General features: G+C 47.4%; 4 protein-coding genes across 4 annotated transcripts; 2 read left to right on the forward strand and 2 right to left on the reverse strand.

The window, feature by feature from the left end:
- Positions 1-57: 57 nt before the first annotated feature.
- BC939DRAFT_464096 (Vps54-like protein-domain-containing protein) lies at positions 58-4,804 on the reverse strand. Its single transcript, XM_051557335.1, has 9 exons — positions 4,340-4,804; positions 4,206-4,243; positions 2,719-4,106; positions 2,552-2,622; positions 1,729-2,461; positions 1,154-1,630; positions 617-1,069; positions 443-534; positions 58-359 (listed from the first exon to the last, which is right to left on the reverse strand). Exons 1-9 carry the CDS (start codon positions 4,630-4,632, stop codon positions 167-169), a joined length of 3,738 nt encoding a protein of 1,245 aa, XP_051408065.1. The 5' UTR covers positions 4,633-4,804; the 3' UTR covers positions 58-166.
- Positions 4,805-5,181: 377 nt separating this feature from the next.
- Positions 5,182-6,716, forward strand: BC939DRAFT_480691 (t-SNARE; the record flags this gene model as incomplete). Its single annotated transcript, XM_051558957.1, has 6 exons — positions 5,182-5,266; positions 5,513-5,651; positions 5,784-5,868; positions 5,971-6,110; positions 6,239-6,459; positions 6,517-6,716. 6 exons carry the CDS (start codon positions 5,182-5,184, stop codon positions 6,714-6,716), a joined length of 870 nt encoding a protein of 289 aa, XP_051408066.1.
- A 1,862-nt stretch (positions 6,717-8,578) lies between these two features.
- Positions 8,579-10,001, reverse strand: BC939DRAFT_308356 (glycosyl-transferase for dystroglycan-domain-containing protein). The gene is made up of 3 exons (XM_051551441.1): positions 9,961-10,001; positions 9,632-9,832; positions 8,579-9,541 (listed from the first exon to the last, which is right to left on the reverse strand). The coding sequence occupies exons 2-3, from the start codon at positions 9,712-9,714 to the stop codon at positions 8,707-8,709; spliced, it is 918 nt and encodes a 305-aa protein (XP_051408067.1). The 5' UTR covers positions 9,715-9,832; positions 9,961-10,001; the 3' UTR covers positions 8,579-8,706.
- A 657-nt stretch (positions 10,002-10,658) lies between these two features.
- Positions 10,659-14,587, forward strand: BC939DRAFT_308332 (vacuolar sorting protein 1). Its single transcript, XM_051551440.1, has 12 exons — positions 10,659-11,222; positions 11,331-11,394; positions 11,642-11,788; positions 11,894-11,979; positions 12,079-12,281; positions 12,383-12,602; positions 12,709-13,044; positions 13,149-13,298; positions 13,390-13,496; positions 13,625-13,926; positions 14,035-14,280; positions 14,367-14,587. The coding sequence occupies exons 1-12, from the start codon at positions 11,028-11,030 to the stop codon at positions 14,375-14,377; spliced, it is 2,067 nt and encodes a 688-aa protein (XP_051408068.1). The 5' UTR covers positions 10,659-11,027; the 3' UTR covers positions 14,378-14,587.
- Positions 14,588-14,760: the final 173 nt, after the last annotated feature.

Below are 14,760 nucleotides of genomic sequence, written 5' to 3' on the forward strand. Positions count from 1 at the left end.
AAGGCAACTGCAGAGTCTCTCGTACCCATATTGTGGATTAATGAATAAAGAGGAGGAACCCCAGTGCTGTGACATTCATTTTGTCTTATGGGCCATAAAATTTAGTGACAGCGACACAAGAACCTGTGTATTTTCAAGGCTGTGTGATCTATGGAAATTCGTACGCTTAAACATTGGAGGTGCTTGTGGAGACGGTGGCTGCAGCAATGACTGCATTTGTTGAAGCAGCAGCGGCTGTCCCGCTCTTCTTGTCCGCGAGATCCAGCTCCTTGACCTGCTTCATCAGCCTTGCTCCGATAATGCCATTGGGATCCAATGGCCCCAGCTTCTGTCCGAAGTATGCCATATCCGCCTGTAACCTATTTAAATGAAATATAGCGCGACATTGTCAGTCAACATGCAAATGCAAGCAGACATTGAAGTACCATCAATATGAACGCACCTGGTCTTCCCAAGTGGCGTCGTAATAGGCAGTTTCTGGATCTCCTCCTCGAGTCTTGTGGTAAACATTTGCAGAACCTCGTCGATAACCCTCTAGAGTTGTCAATAAAAGGATGTCGTTAGCATCATGGGGCCGGATTTATATGAGAAAACTCACTTAACACAACATGCTTACCCGCATGGATGCGGCAGGCAGGAAGCGGCTCAAGACTTTGTGAAGAGTGATGGCATCCTTAACCAAAGAATCCATAAAGGTATTCACGTTTCCTCCGCCGTTAGCGAGCTGTTGGGCAGGTTTGTTGAGTGCATCATAGTCGACAACCGCAGGGTTGACCATGGATCGCATATGGAGAGCGAGACGCTCTGTCATGATCGTCACCAATTTAGCGTGAATCTCGTTCTGGTGCTCTTGAAAGTCCCGAAGAATCCTATCAAACTCTGTCAGCATAACCATTTGCTTGTCCGTCATCTTGGAGCGTATCCAGTCCTTGACATACGGGATCAGTGTGGCAAAGACACTCAACGACTGCGACGCTAGAGCCAGGTGTTTTGCTGTGATATTTTTTAGTCCTGCTGATCGCATTGCTCCAGCACCAAGAATAACTTGACATGTCCTTGAGTTGAACAGCTAGAAATTTTTTTTGATAATTCGTGGTTGGCATAAAAGTCCTTGAAAGTTGAACGCTTTGCAAAATGGAAGAAGGATTTGTACCTTCAGTAACTCGATAACACGCTGCATGACATCCGTTGTAAGTGCCGAGATGTTGTTAAGTATATCGAGATACTCTGCCAAAATGTCCAGCAGCACCAATGAACAGCTAACAACGAAAAAGACTTCATCCCGAATCGAGAGAACGCGCGTTGGTGCCGGAACTTCTGCTTTGGCGCCCCTTTTGCCACTGTTGACCGATCCATTCGACCCCTTGGACGCCAGATGTGATGAAATAAAGCTGTCGTGATCGTCTATTCCCTGAACCGGCGGTGGAGCTGCCAACTGAAGTATATTGAACGCCATTGTAAAGTCTTCGTTGCGGGCCTCCTGCAAACTAAGTGTCGATATGGCGACAATCCCGTTCGCAGTCGCCTGAGAAGACCATGGCACCTCTACCTGGACCCACTGATCCTCTCCGACAGAAAGCGCAAGTTGGCTTGTCTTTTCGATATGGAACTGCAGTAGGAATGCCTTGGACTAAAGATGTAATTGGGTTTCAAACAGCGGGACACTTCGTTAGTACTGCACGAGCGTAGTCATGTAGACAGCTCAAACAAAAGATAAAAGGTGCTCACCTGAGAAAGAATAGCTGTTCTCAGGCCATAACACATATACCCAGACAAGAGCTCGCTTTGAAGAACAAAGGACCAAGTCAGCCTCAGCAGCTTGTAGACCTCCGCTGGCAGAAGCTTGGCGCTTTGCTCGCTCCTCATGCCCATCAGCTTTGCACACCGCGAATGGGCCAAGTCTGCGGCCGCGAACAGAATTTCCTCCGACTCTGTCTCGAGCTGGCGAAATAATTGAGTTACGGCACTAGCACTCAGATAACCGTCCTCGTTCTCCTCGAGTTGCAATGCTGCGAATCCATGGATTGGCGGAGACTGAGCTGTGCCACCAAAGGGTGTCCTTGGCGATGTTATTTTGCTACCTCCAGGGGCGACTATCCGTTTCCTACCTGACTGCAAGGGCGTCGATCCTGGCGTATTTGTTCCTAGACTGAAACCAGCGCTTTCTCCATCTGATCTGCCCTGGTCTTCCTCTGGTTCCTCATATTCACCATTCTCATCCTCCCCGTCTTTCATCTCACGGATCGATGCGGACTCCTGCATGCTGTCGGAATCTGACGCTGAATCAACTATGATCAACTGGCCCGTACCCTGAGCCTCCGCTTTCCGGACACAGTGGAGCATAAGCTGGTGATAGAGCGACACCCTTTGGAACGCCCCTAACAAGAATGCATAACTGTAAGACAGCATCTTGTAGAAAGTCAATGGGTCCATTTCCCGTAGTTGTTTCGTCAATGCCGCCCTATCAAATTAAATGGTATAAAATGTCGAGATATTAGTATGGATTATCATAGGATTCAGTGATTTCGTATCCAGACGTTGCTTGACCTACATTTGGTCCTTTTTCTTGGCGGATACTGGACCAATCGAGTTAGCTGCGTTTGGATCAGGAGGTGGGTATTGCTAACGTCATTAATAGAAGAATGATTCATTAAAACCAGTAGCTCTCCTCAGCTGAGGGCAAGTCGGGCTTGGTGGATGCCGCAGATAAAGACTTACAGATTTGATAATGTTCTTGATCTCCTGTAAAATCTGTTCTCTGTACGTCTGAAGTGCGATTCCTGCCCGATTCGTCCTGAGCAGCCCTTGAATTAATGGCAGCATCTTGTCTTGAAGGTCGCGCTCAAGCTCGACCTGCTTTGACAGGAGCGGGTTGATGCCTCGGTTGAAGTTGGGTTTCGTGAATTTTGTGTTGGTAGTATCGACTTTTCCAAGGTCTGTCAATAGAGTGGCAACATCCAGCTTTCCGATTCGCGCACGAAAGTCGTTCAGCAGCAGGTTCACAAGGTCACTTTCCATCATCTTCCCAATCATTTTCCTCATCTCTGTGAGCTGACCACCAAAGTGAACAAGAGCCAACACGCCACGAATGTCCAGTGACCGTGGTGAAGAGAGGATAGCAGAGGAGGAAGGAATAAGAGCGAGACTCGGGTCGAATCCAGGTGTCGCCTCTAAGTGCTTCATGTCTCCATCTATGAGGACTCTTTGAGCGCCATCAATGAGATCCAGTGCACCAAAGTAGTTACCATTACCAAGTAGGACTTGAATCATTGGTTGCGTCGATCGAATTTCTTTGACCATGCGAATCCCGTTGTGCAATAAGCCAAGGTTCCTCCTGCGTCTTTTGAGACGAACGACCTCCAGTCCCTGTTTAGATTGCGTGTTATCGATTCTTGCCAATTGCGCTCGAAGGACGTGGATTTGGGATACGCACTCCAATGTCTGGGAATGCAGTGCCTGAAGGTTGGAAAGCGCCTCGAAGAACGAAGTCGATCGCCGTGAAATCTCGGTCATCAAGTGAATTTCGACTGTGTCAAGATAATGGGACAATTTCTCCTGAAGGATGCTGTTGGTCACGATTGACGTGGTATTATTCTTTGCATCCGATGGTCCAGTTTGCTCGCAGACAAGGTCGAATGTTCTTGGGTTCTCAAAGTTAAAGTTTGGATCGAAAAAGATGGACGGCACCGTGTCAAGCGCAGGTGTGTCAGGCAGAGAGGGCTTCATCGGCACTGGTTCCTTAGTCTCGGGCATATCGGGTACTGAATATGGATTGCGCGCGCTCTCGGTCCTGTCCATGACCATTGCTGACGATTGTGTTAAGGGCGGGCTCATTATCTGTGGTTGTAGTTGACTCGCCAATGACTCGAAAGACGATTCAAAAGGTGAGCGGGGAGAGTGTGCGTTTGCTCCATCTGATGGCCTGACTCCTGCTCTGTTATTCTGGTATCTTTCAAACACGGGCGTGATGTGTTTTATGTAGCTGTCGAATTCCGATGCCTTTACTTTGCGGATCGGGACTGGTGTCACTGGGGGTATATCGGTTTTGGTTGGCTTTGCAGTTGATGAAGGTCGCTTCGTTGGGTTGTTCAGAACCCCAGAGATGGCTAGTTCCACAAAGCAAAGAGTCCCAAGTATGAAGGCGTTAGCGCTATACTATCTGCAAGTAAAAGTCATCTGAGATCGGTTCTAAACCCGGAACATACCATTGAATCCGATATCTGCCCTTGTCCATGGCTGTGAACTAAGAAACAAAATAGTATAAAGAAACTTGCGTCAGTACTATAGTGGGGGAGGGGGGGACACCAGATCAACACCACCAGCTTTTTGATCCACATACGCTTCAGAGAGAGTGCTGTAACTTGAGGCTGTGCTGTCTCGTCGTGAGGTATGGTGTGGACGGATAAAAGGTCGGGAGGAGCCTGTGGCGAGGGACGATACAGGCGTCGAGGAAGACGAAGAAGTTGAGGACGAGGTGGTGGATCCGTGAAGGCGCCTGGAGGCAATTGGGTCGAGACTAGACTCAGTCTGAGGATATCCATTGCGATTATAAGGACGGGAACCGTTGCTGAAGCCAAGTCCGAGTCCAGCAGTGCCATTGCCGTTGGGTGGAGCAGCTGAGTCGTGCTGCATTCTGTGCGAGGAGTGATGGAAAAGGTGCTTGTGGTCAGTTGAGAAAGCGAAATGTGCTGCTGGTCAAGGACGATGACGCGTGCTAGTCCCGACAGTGGAGATGAAAGGAAGGAGGAGGAGAGGGCTCAATGGCGGGTGGAGTCGATGGGTGATGGTTCTGTGTCAACCCTCCTGAGCCAGCAGGGAGAAAGGAACGTCACTTTCCAGCGCGCAGAATGTGTGTCCCTCTTCCTCCCCTCGGTCGCCAATTGCCAATTGCCCTCCCAAAGGCCCTTATTTTTTCTCTTTACAACTGCTGCTGCTGTTCCTTTTGTTGTTGTTGTTGTGCAACTTCAACCAATATCCGCCCTCTTTACTTTACTCTCTCCTCTTTACTTCACCGTGCTCCCTCCCTCCCTCCCTTTGATACCCCACTCACTCATCCCTATACCACAGATCCCCTGATCTGCACCCGAGAAGATAAAAAAAAAATAGATGTCTTTTGCTGATTTGGAACGAGGCGAGGGCGGGGGACACAACCGAGGTCGTGTCTCAGGCGGCCCTAATCTAATGGATCGCAGCAGCCTCAGCTCCAATGCCGGTGGCCATGGCAATGCCAAACGATGGAACCAAGGAGGACCAGACCTTGGAGATGGTAACATAGCACTTTGAATCCCCTCCCCCCTGCAACACGCTGCGTGCCCAATTGCATACCCCAATTGGATATATTCTCCATTATCAGTTCCCAGTTGCATTTCAACTTCCACTATTTTGCACCTGGCTTCCTCTCTGTGCCTGAATCTCCAGTGCCCCTCATCCTCTGTCCATCTTTAGCTTACTCAGCTTACTCCCTCTCTATTTCTTTCTCTCTATCTCTCGCGTTTTGCACCTAATATTCTAGTGAGCGTGCATGCGTTTCAAGCAAAGATCAATCACATCTCGCAGCAGGTCTTCCGCATCTCCTCCAATGTCTCGTCAATACAGCGCCTTGTCGGCTATCTCGGTACAACCAAAGATTCGCAGGATGTCAGGACAAAACTGTATGTCAGACTTACCATGCATCCTGAACTTATGCTCATATTTATAATGGCCAAAGTGATGTGTACGATGGTGCTGCAAAGACATCATGGAAACCTAACACCCTTTTCTGGTGTTTGTATCGACGTGTATAGACAAGACGTGACAGAACAGACCCGCAACCTTGTGCGTGACACCAGCCAAGACATCAAGGATCTGACCAAATTCGATGCGGCTGGTGTAAGATCTAATAGCTACGCCGTTGAAGATGTCGTACCCCACGAATGAGAAACAAATGTTTTAGAGGTTTAACTCTGTCTTTTTTTGCTTCGCCCACCGTAGAAAAAACTGGAGACCCAAAAGGTCTCAAAGGACTTTTCAAAAATCCTGGTCGAGTTCCAAAAGATTCAAAGAGTCTCGGCAGAGAAGCAACGCGACTTTGTGTTCAAGGCGCGTCAAGTGGGCTCACGCAATAGCTATTCGTAAGTTTATGAAGTCTTCTCCCTCATACTTTATGCATCCCATCGTTTCTGCAATCAGAAAAAAAAAAAAAAAAAAAAAAAGAAGTGATAACCAATGCCTTTGTGATCTATGTTTTTGCGCTTAGTAGCGAGACGGAGGAGGAGGTTAATCAAGGTGGGGAACAGCCGTTGCTCAACAATGATCAAAGGCGCATGCAACTGCTTGTCGTCGACAATGAACTGGAGTATAACGAGTCCATGATTACGCAGCGTGAGGGAGAGATCCTGGAGATCGAGCAAGGAATTACAGAGCTGAATGAGATCTTCCGTGATCTCGGTACCATGGTCCATGAACAGGGCAACATGTTGGGTAAGCTGACTTTTATGCATCCCCGCATTTATTTTTCTATATTGCGCTTACCTATAGCAGTATTAATTAAAATCCGTCCTCAAACATCCTTAGATTCAATCGAGTCCAATGTCACGTCGGTCAGTATGACTACACAAACAGCAGCAGAGGAACTGACGGTCGCAGCGAAGCATCAAAAGGAGGCACAGAGCAAGTCGTGCTACCTGCTACTTATTGCCGCCATTGTAGCCGGTATTATCATCCTCGCCATCTCTTAGATACCAGCCAAGTCTACGCCAGGATTACTTTGGCGCAAGATCTCTTTCCGTCGCTCCAGTGATCCCACTGTTGTTGCTCCGAAGAACCAGCCTATATGAAAGTAAAACATTGGACAATCGTTATTTATTGTTACAAGTAAAATTACTCTTGCAAAGAATACAAAAGGTTCTTGTAATATGAAGGGGCTCATGGAGTCGGTTTTTGAAGCACGACTGGTGGCACCTCCTCTTTGGATTCGGGCGCTTCTTTCTTTGGCTCTAGCGGATCAAGCAAGACTAGATCAATAGCAACCTTGACTGGAAAGTGGTCTGAAAAGTCGTCAAAGACTTCGCGTCCAAGCACGAGATTGGGCGAACGCACCTTGAGCACCGTCTGCACGATAGTGTTCATACCACTACTGTGTGACTTGTCGACAAACACAAAATCGAGGTAGTCGCCGTCCTTCCTCTCGGGATAGCTATTATGCGCAATGGAGTTCTAAGACCAAAGGTCCCGGTTCGTAATGAGAAGAAGTTAGTGTTAGTTGTATTGCGCCGGTTCGTTTTTTGTTCAGAAAGAGCGCTTCTTCTTTGCTGGTTCTTTAATGGTTTACCTCAATCGGGTCCCAGGTGGACGCATGCCCGTCGTACACATCGGGTGGATGAACACCCAGTCGTTCTACAAGACTGTTGTTGAATTCAGGGCTATCTCTCTGGACGTTAAAGGCTCCCGCCACTACGATCAGTTCGTTAGACGGGATCTGGCGGCTGTCAATGAACTTTCGCCAAGCAGCCATGTTTTGAGCTCTGTATAGAGTTGCTTCGCCTGCGTAGCAGTTGACATCGTCATTTTACATATGTGTCGCAAAGACGTGCAGATTCATGCCCTCGTAGTCGACCACCACATAGACAAATCCTTTATTGGCGAGTCTGGAAGGCATTAAAAAAAAAAACCTACCCGGAGCAGTAGACAAGAAATAAAGGTATTAGAGAAATATAGAAACAGGGGAGCGCGTGTTCTTCTCGCTTAATACGTTATAGATTTACCTGTCTACACCGCATCCACCAGGAAAGACGTATTGGTGCTTTTGCTTGATGGGGCACTTACTTATGACGACTACGCCCCCATTCTTCAATTGGAACGAAGAGAAGCTATCCAATGTAGAGTCCTACTCCGAAGTTGTGATACGAGTCTTCAATTCCATGGAAAGCCAAAGCGACAAGGATAACAAAAATAAGAACGAGACCCTTCTTAGTATGCCAACCTTATAATTAACAGAACCCCCCAGTAGGCAGCAAAATAGACGCTTCACTTACATTGGTTTTTGAGTCCGTCGCGCAGAATGCTACAAGGAGTAGCAGCAAAGCATTCCTCGAAGACCACCACATCAAAGCCCTTGATATAATCCGAGCCGACGATATGAGTTCCTATGTAAAGGAAAATAAAGTGAGCCCATGAACGATGTGAGGATGAAGCCCATGTGAAATCACAGATCGACACCGCGCGACGCGTCAAATCGAAAATACATACTTTGTCCCCAATTCGGTATTTCTGTTAAAAAGTACACGTTATTTGTCAGGACGTTCAGCGTAACGTTCCTGGATTTGACCTGTGATGGAGTTGTTATCAGTATGGAAGGGAGTATCGTCATAGGCCATAGGGCGAACATAGTGAAGCGCGACTTCATGGTCTGTAGTGAGAGAGTGAAATCGAAACTGGGTTGATGACTGGAGTAGAATACGAGAATGAGAGAGAAGGCCAAGAAGGAAAGCGAAACGCAAAAACTTTAAAGGAAGAGAAAAGAGTGCTGAATTACGATCCGAAAAGAAGAATGCTCAAGTGCAAAATCCAGAACGCTGGTATGGAATGAATCTCATGGCATGTAGAGTAAGGAGGTTGCCAGCGACGAGTGTTTATTGAGGCGTCAATAGTATCTACAACACGGGTCTATGTGAAATGATAAAGTACAAGTTTACAAATGAAAATGAAACAACAAAGAGCAACCTAATGTTACATGGTTCCGATGCCCTGCAGATCGCGCTTGAAAGATTGGACAAGCGGACGGGAGCATCCTCTTGGCCACCGGTAGTTGCTCCCGAATATCCTCTCAAGTGCAGGAGCATAATCCGAAAAGTACGTGTAGTCCTTCTGCTTCGCCTGATCGAGGCCATCACCTGTCCACTTCAACTTTGGGTGATCTAAGTGGTACATAAAGTGATCTCTCAAAACCAGAAACTTGAACCCAATCGCGTTCATAAGAAGCGCATGGCTCTGCTTGTCCCCGCCTTGATTTTTGAATCTTTCATCGTAGTAAGGATGGGGAATGGTGCGCTTGACTATATAGTAGGGCTCCCATTGCGATTCGTAGCAGACTTCATATGCAGGCGAGTTGCCGAGGAGCGCCGTGTTCGTAAAGATGGAGGTGAACGTGGGTCCGTGTCCTGACCTTGGATCTGTTATGTAAGCCATGCCCGACTTCATCAGTGGCTGCAGTTCCTTGATCGTGTCCGGGTACCTGCCTTTATAGTCCTCCTTGATTGCAAGACAGGGAACCACATACGCGACCGGATGGGTCGCCTTCTCCAAAAGTGGTACGAGCGTTGTGCGGGCGAAATTGTATAGTTTTGAGGTGGGTACGAAATCGGCATCGATGACATAAATATAATCGGTAGAGGCGGTTTGAATGCCGACGTTCCTCAGGTGATTAATTGGGTACCGTTTATGAGTGCCGAGGGAGTAATTGGGCTTCACGATAGTCAACGTAGTCGAGTCATATAATGCCAGTTTGCCAGGGCGCTCAAAGTACTTTCGGAGCTCGACAATGTCCAAATTGGTCGCCAGAAATCTGTCGTAGTTGGTGAATGCAGCTTCTCGTCAATGGCGTTATCCACAAAGCAATATCGCGTTTTAAAAGAAAATGGAGCATCCACCTTACATCACGACGGATATGGGACCATCCCAGACAACCCTTGCGTGTTCGAACCGGTCCAAGCGACTGATCGAAAACTGTGCGATCATGGTGACATCCCTATTGGAGAAGGTTCGTTTTGGCCGGATTGTGTGCACGATTGCTGGTTCTGTAGTCCAATGCTCTTTGGAACACGCTTGTGAGATAGCATCAATGGCAGAGAGAATACTTTCTATTGGGTTAGGCATAACAATTGAACAATGATTATGTAAGTTGCTCAATTGCTTATTATTGGCTGTCGTAATTTGAAATGTGGAAAGGTCGGCACGGATATCAAGGAGCCGGTTTCGCTTTACCTTCGACTTCCATCGTCTTTATCTGTTTGCAAGTGAGAGTTCCACGACCGCAGATGTGTTGACCATATCCGAGTATCTGTCTTCGATTATTCTTCATCGTCAGCACAGCCTGAACGCCAATTGGCACTTTGATCCGGCCAGGCATTAGCCACGACTCATCCATCATCAGTTCTTCGCCGCTCCAGACACGCCGCATGTCCCATGAGGAGCAGAGGATATTGTCGATGTCACACAGCTGCACGCGTACATCGTCCTCCGTATTCAGGCCCACATCTGAGGGCGCACCAAAAATGCCTGGTTTTGCAAGACTTTGCAGTTGTCGCCAGCGGTGTTCGACGGAGCTGTAGTACTGTGTCGTCCTGGAGATGAGCTGGAGGAGGACAAAAGAGGAGATCAGGAGGATCAGGACGTTCCTTCGAGTGTGCAATCGAAAGTTTGCCCTGAAGCTCCGTAGTCTCCGGTGAAGGAGGAGTCGGATTCTCCTATGACGAGGCCAGTCCATGGAGAGCATACAGCAGGTGAAAGGTGGATGATGGAATGGTGAAACTGATTGTGGCATGTGAGAAATGGAAGTTTTCTTATGTCTGTGTAACCGAAATAAGGTTATCTTTCCAGGGGTCCTCCTTGTCTCTCACGTGGATTACAGATGCGATCCTCCCCCGCCTTTTTGTTGCAAGAACCTCCATGCCGCAGACGGGCTCAGGTCCAGCGCGGCTTTGGCGGGATATGCCTCTGAACAAGAATGCACAATTGCGCGAACTTGTCACTGGGGACACAGAGGGCTTTCTCCGCGCTCGTATGGTTGACCTTTCCTCCAATGGAGTCCTATTCCACTCTCTTTCTCCTTGGGTCTTTCGCAGGAAAATTGTCTTGGCACTCACACAAGAGAATAGACACAGTACTTCAATACCTTTTCTTTCACATCTAGTCTCTTTTCTCTTCATTCTTTCATTCTTTCCTTTTCTGTCATCCGCTCTTTGCCAAGTCAGAAAGGACCACCGACCGAAACAAAAGAGAAACGTCCTTTACTATCCTTGTTCGACTCTGTTTGTGCATCGAAACACACCATGGACGCAACACTCATCAGGACCATTAACAAGCTGCAGGATGCCTTCTCAACTGTCGGTGTCCACAACCCAGTTGACTTGCCACAGATCGTCGTCATCGGCTCTCAATCCTCTGGAAAGAGCTCCGTTCTCGAAAACATTGTTGGACGCGACTTCTTGCCCCGCGGCTCTGGCATTGTGACACGCCGCCCATTGGTATGTTGACCCTCTCCTCTGCTGTGTCCATGCCAGTTCTCACGCTGTACTGGAATGGCTCTCATCCGCTCGCTATACTCATCAATCCAACGGCACTTTATGCTCTAGGTCCTACAACTGATCAACCGGCCCTCGGGCAATGCCAGCGCAGAGGAAGGAGACAAGGAGAATGGCAAGTTCATATTTACTGGCTACCCTTCAGTTGCTGTTCAGCAGGGATATGTCAACAGAGCGCTATCACAGGCTTTCAGAGTCGCGACTGTGCCTGGATTCATGTGATTCAACCCTATCACGCATGCCATCTCGAACGTTGATCCCCTGAGCTTGAATGGAATGGAAGATATAGGGGGACCAGGCGACTACCTACCGACGCAGTTTACTTACATCTGCCATATGTATTGGGCAATTGTTCAAATTAGATGTCAAGAGAGACGCTGATGAGGACAAGAAGGAAGCTGAGGAATGGGGTGAGTTTTTGCACCAGCCCGGAGTCAAGTATACGGACTTCAACCTGATCCGTGAAGAAATTGTCCGCGACACCGAAGCCAAGACTGGAAAGAACGCCGGTATGCCTGTTGCTTGCAAATGTGGTGGCAAAATAGATTTTCAAGAAAATCATGAAAGGAGCGGATACTGAATTCTGATTTTACCTGTCTTTCGTTTATCATTAGGGATCTCCCCTCTACCTATCAATCTCCGCATCTACTCCCCTCATGTCTTGACCCTCACCCTTGTCGATTTGCCCGGATTGACCAGGGTATTGCATCCACAATATCATTGTTAAAAAGACTATGAAATAACCCTGCTGTGCCTATCTAACCACTACCAATATATGCCGTGTCTGAAATGACCATAGTTGCCTGTTGGAGACCAACCAAAGGATATTGAGAAGCAGATTAGGGATATGATCATCAAGTATATCACTAAGCCCAATTCCATTATCCTCGCGGTGACTGCCGCCAATGTCGACCTCGCCAACTCTGACGGACTTCGCCTGGCCCGTGATGTTGATCCTGAGGGAGCCAGAACCATCGGAGTCTTGACTAAAGTTGATTTGATGTAAGCCAACAGGCAATCAAATCATTTCAAGCACTGTGAGGATATTTTACTGCATGGTTCCGATGCTTTTATTAACGCCCAATAATGTCTTGATCTTATAGGGACTCAGGCACGGATGTCGTGGATATTTTGGCTGGTCGTATTATCCCTCTTCGTCTTGGCTATGTCCCTGTTGTTAACCGTGGTCAGCGCGATATCGACACCAAGAAGCCTATCAGCAGATCTTTGGATGCTGAGCGTGCCTTCTTTGAGAATCACGCAGCGTACAAGAGCAAGGCTCAGTACTGCGGTACCCCATACCTTGCGAGGAAATTGAATATGGTACGCTGATGCTTTTGGATAGTATTGGGAACATGGGAACGTGGGAACGTGGCGAACCAAGGCCGGAAGTACTAAATAACAGCATGGGTCCTTTTGTACTAAATAGATTTTGATGCACCATATCCGCAACACATTGCCAGAGATCAAAGCAAAGATTCAGGCTGCCCTTGCCAAGTACCTTGCTGAGCTCGCCACTCTTGGAGACGGAATGATGGAGGGAGCCGGACAGGCCAATATTGTTCTCAACATCATCACGGAATTTTGCACAGAGTTCCGCACCATCATCGATGGTAACTCAACCGATCTCTCCTCTTTCGAGCTCTCTGGAGGCGCCCGCATCAGCTTTGTATTCCATGAACTATACGCCAACGGAGTCAAATCTCTGGATCCTTTCGACCAGGTTAAGGACCTCGACATCCGTATTATCCTCTACAATTCTTCTGTAAGCACAGGTGTCGATTGCGAAATGTCCTTCAAAGCTTAAACGAATATTAATGCTGAATACCCCTCTAATCGATTTCGTTGATGTTGATATACATCAACTAGGGTTCATCGCCAGCTCTGTTTGTCGGCACCACAGCATTCGAAGTCATTATCAAGCAGCAGATCAAGCGCTTGGAGGACCCTAGTTTGCGTTGCGTCAACTTGGTGTTTGATGAATTGGTTCGCATTTTGACCCAGCTCCTGGCGAAGCAGGTATGAATACATTGTATCAAGTGTTATGGGCGTCAAATTGTTGGATATGACATAAAACATGAGCTAACCTTTGCGCTCCCTCTATGAACAGCTCTTCAAGCGATTTCCTCAGCTCAAGGATCGCTTCTACCAGGTTGTCATTAACTTTTTCCGCAAGCAATTGAACCCCACCAACAAGTTGGTTCAAGATCTGATTGGGTACTGCACGGCTATCAATAACATTTCTGAATGTTCTGTATTTTCTTTTATGTTTGCTAGACTTTAATACTTACACCTTTTTTCTTTTCTTTTCTTTCTTTCTTTTTTTTTTTTGCACATGCGCGTAGCATGGAATCAGTTTATATCAACACCGGTCACCCCGATTTCTTGAACGGACACAAAGCCATGGCTGTCATCAATGAGCGCATGAATCAGGCCAAGAACCCTCAGCCCGTTGATCCTAAGGGCCGTAATTCAGCAATTGCAAACTTACCCCCAAGTCTCGAAGCGGAGCCCACAAACAATGGCTTTTTTGGAAGCTTTTTCTCTGGCAAGAAGAAGCGCCCCGGTGTCATGGAGCCCCCACCATCTGTCCTTAAGGCCTCCGGAAACCTCTCGGAGCGCGAACAGATCGAGACTGAAGTTATTAGTAAGTGGTCTTTTGTTAATGGCATAGCGAAGTGTAGTGCTACTCAGGCTATTTTTACAGAAATACGTATGTTCTAAACGGCCCAACATCTTTTATGACTTTTTTCAGAGCTGCTGATCTCTTCGTATTTCAATATTGTCAAGCGCACGGTCATTGACACGGTTCCCAAGGCGATCATGCTCAAACTCGTTAATAATGCTAAGGAAGAGCTCCAGCGCGAATTGCTCCAGGAGCTGTACAAGGCTGATGTTCTGGACGAGCTACTGAAGGAGAGTGAATTTACACAGAACCGTCGCAAGGAGTGCAAGAAGATGATTGAGGCCTTGCAGAGAGCGGATGAGATTGTTGGATCAGGCATGTATTTATCTTTATTTCTGATGCTACTGCGATAAATGGTATATGAAACTAACAACGACATTTAATTTACAAATGGATAATAGTTGCTGGATAGTTTTGATAAATTTTGCGGATGAGATTTTCAACTCACTCCGATGAACGTGTGTGATCGGGCGCAGCTCTAGAGATATAGGAAGAAAAAACCGATCCCACCGATAGTAATAAAAACAGAAAAGAAAAAGGGGAAAGTGCCTGTGCTGAGATCATTGGATGCAACATTAACTGGTATTTGGAAGAAGGAAAGAGAGAAGGCGTCCCGGGGGGCTATAAAGATGCATATAGATCAAAGAGCAGCGAAAGAGAACGGAACAGAGGATGGAATTGTTGTGTTACAGGCTGTTGTGGGTCTGTATTTTGGATATACCGTTTAGCCTGATGGGCTTTTGCAAGTCGGCGTAAAAAAAAGAAAAGAAAAAGATCTAGAAAATGCGTCAAGGC

This window comes from Gamsiella multidivaricata (genome assembly GCF_025024155.1).
Source record: "Gamsiella multidivaricata strain RSA 2152 chromosome Unknown BC939scaffold_81, whole genome shotgun sequence".
Lineage (NCBI taxonomy): Eukaryota > Fungi > Mortierellomycota > Mortierellomycetes > Mortierellales > Mortierellaceae > Gamsiella > Gamsiella multidivaricata.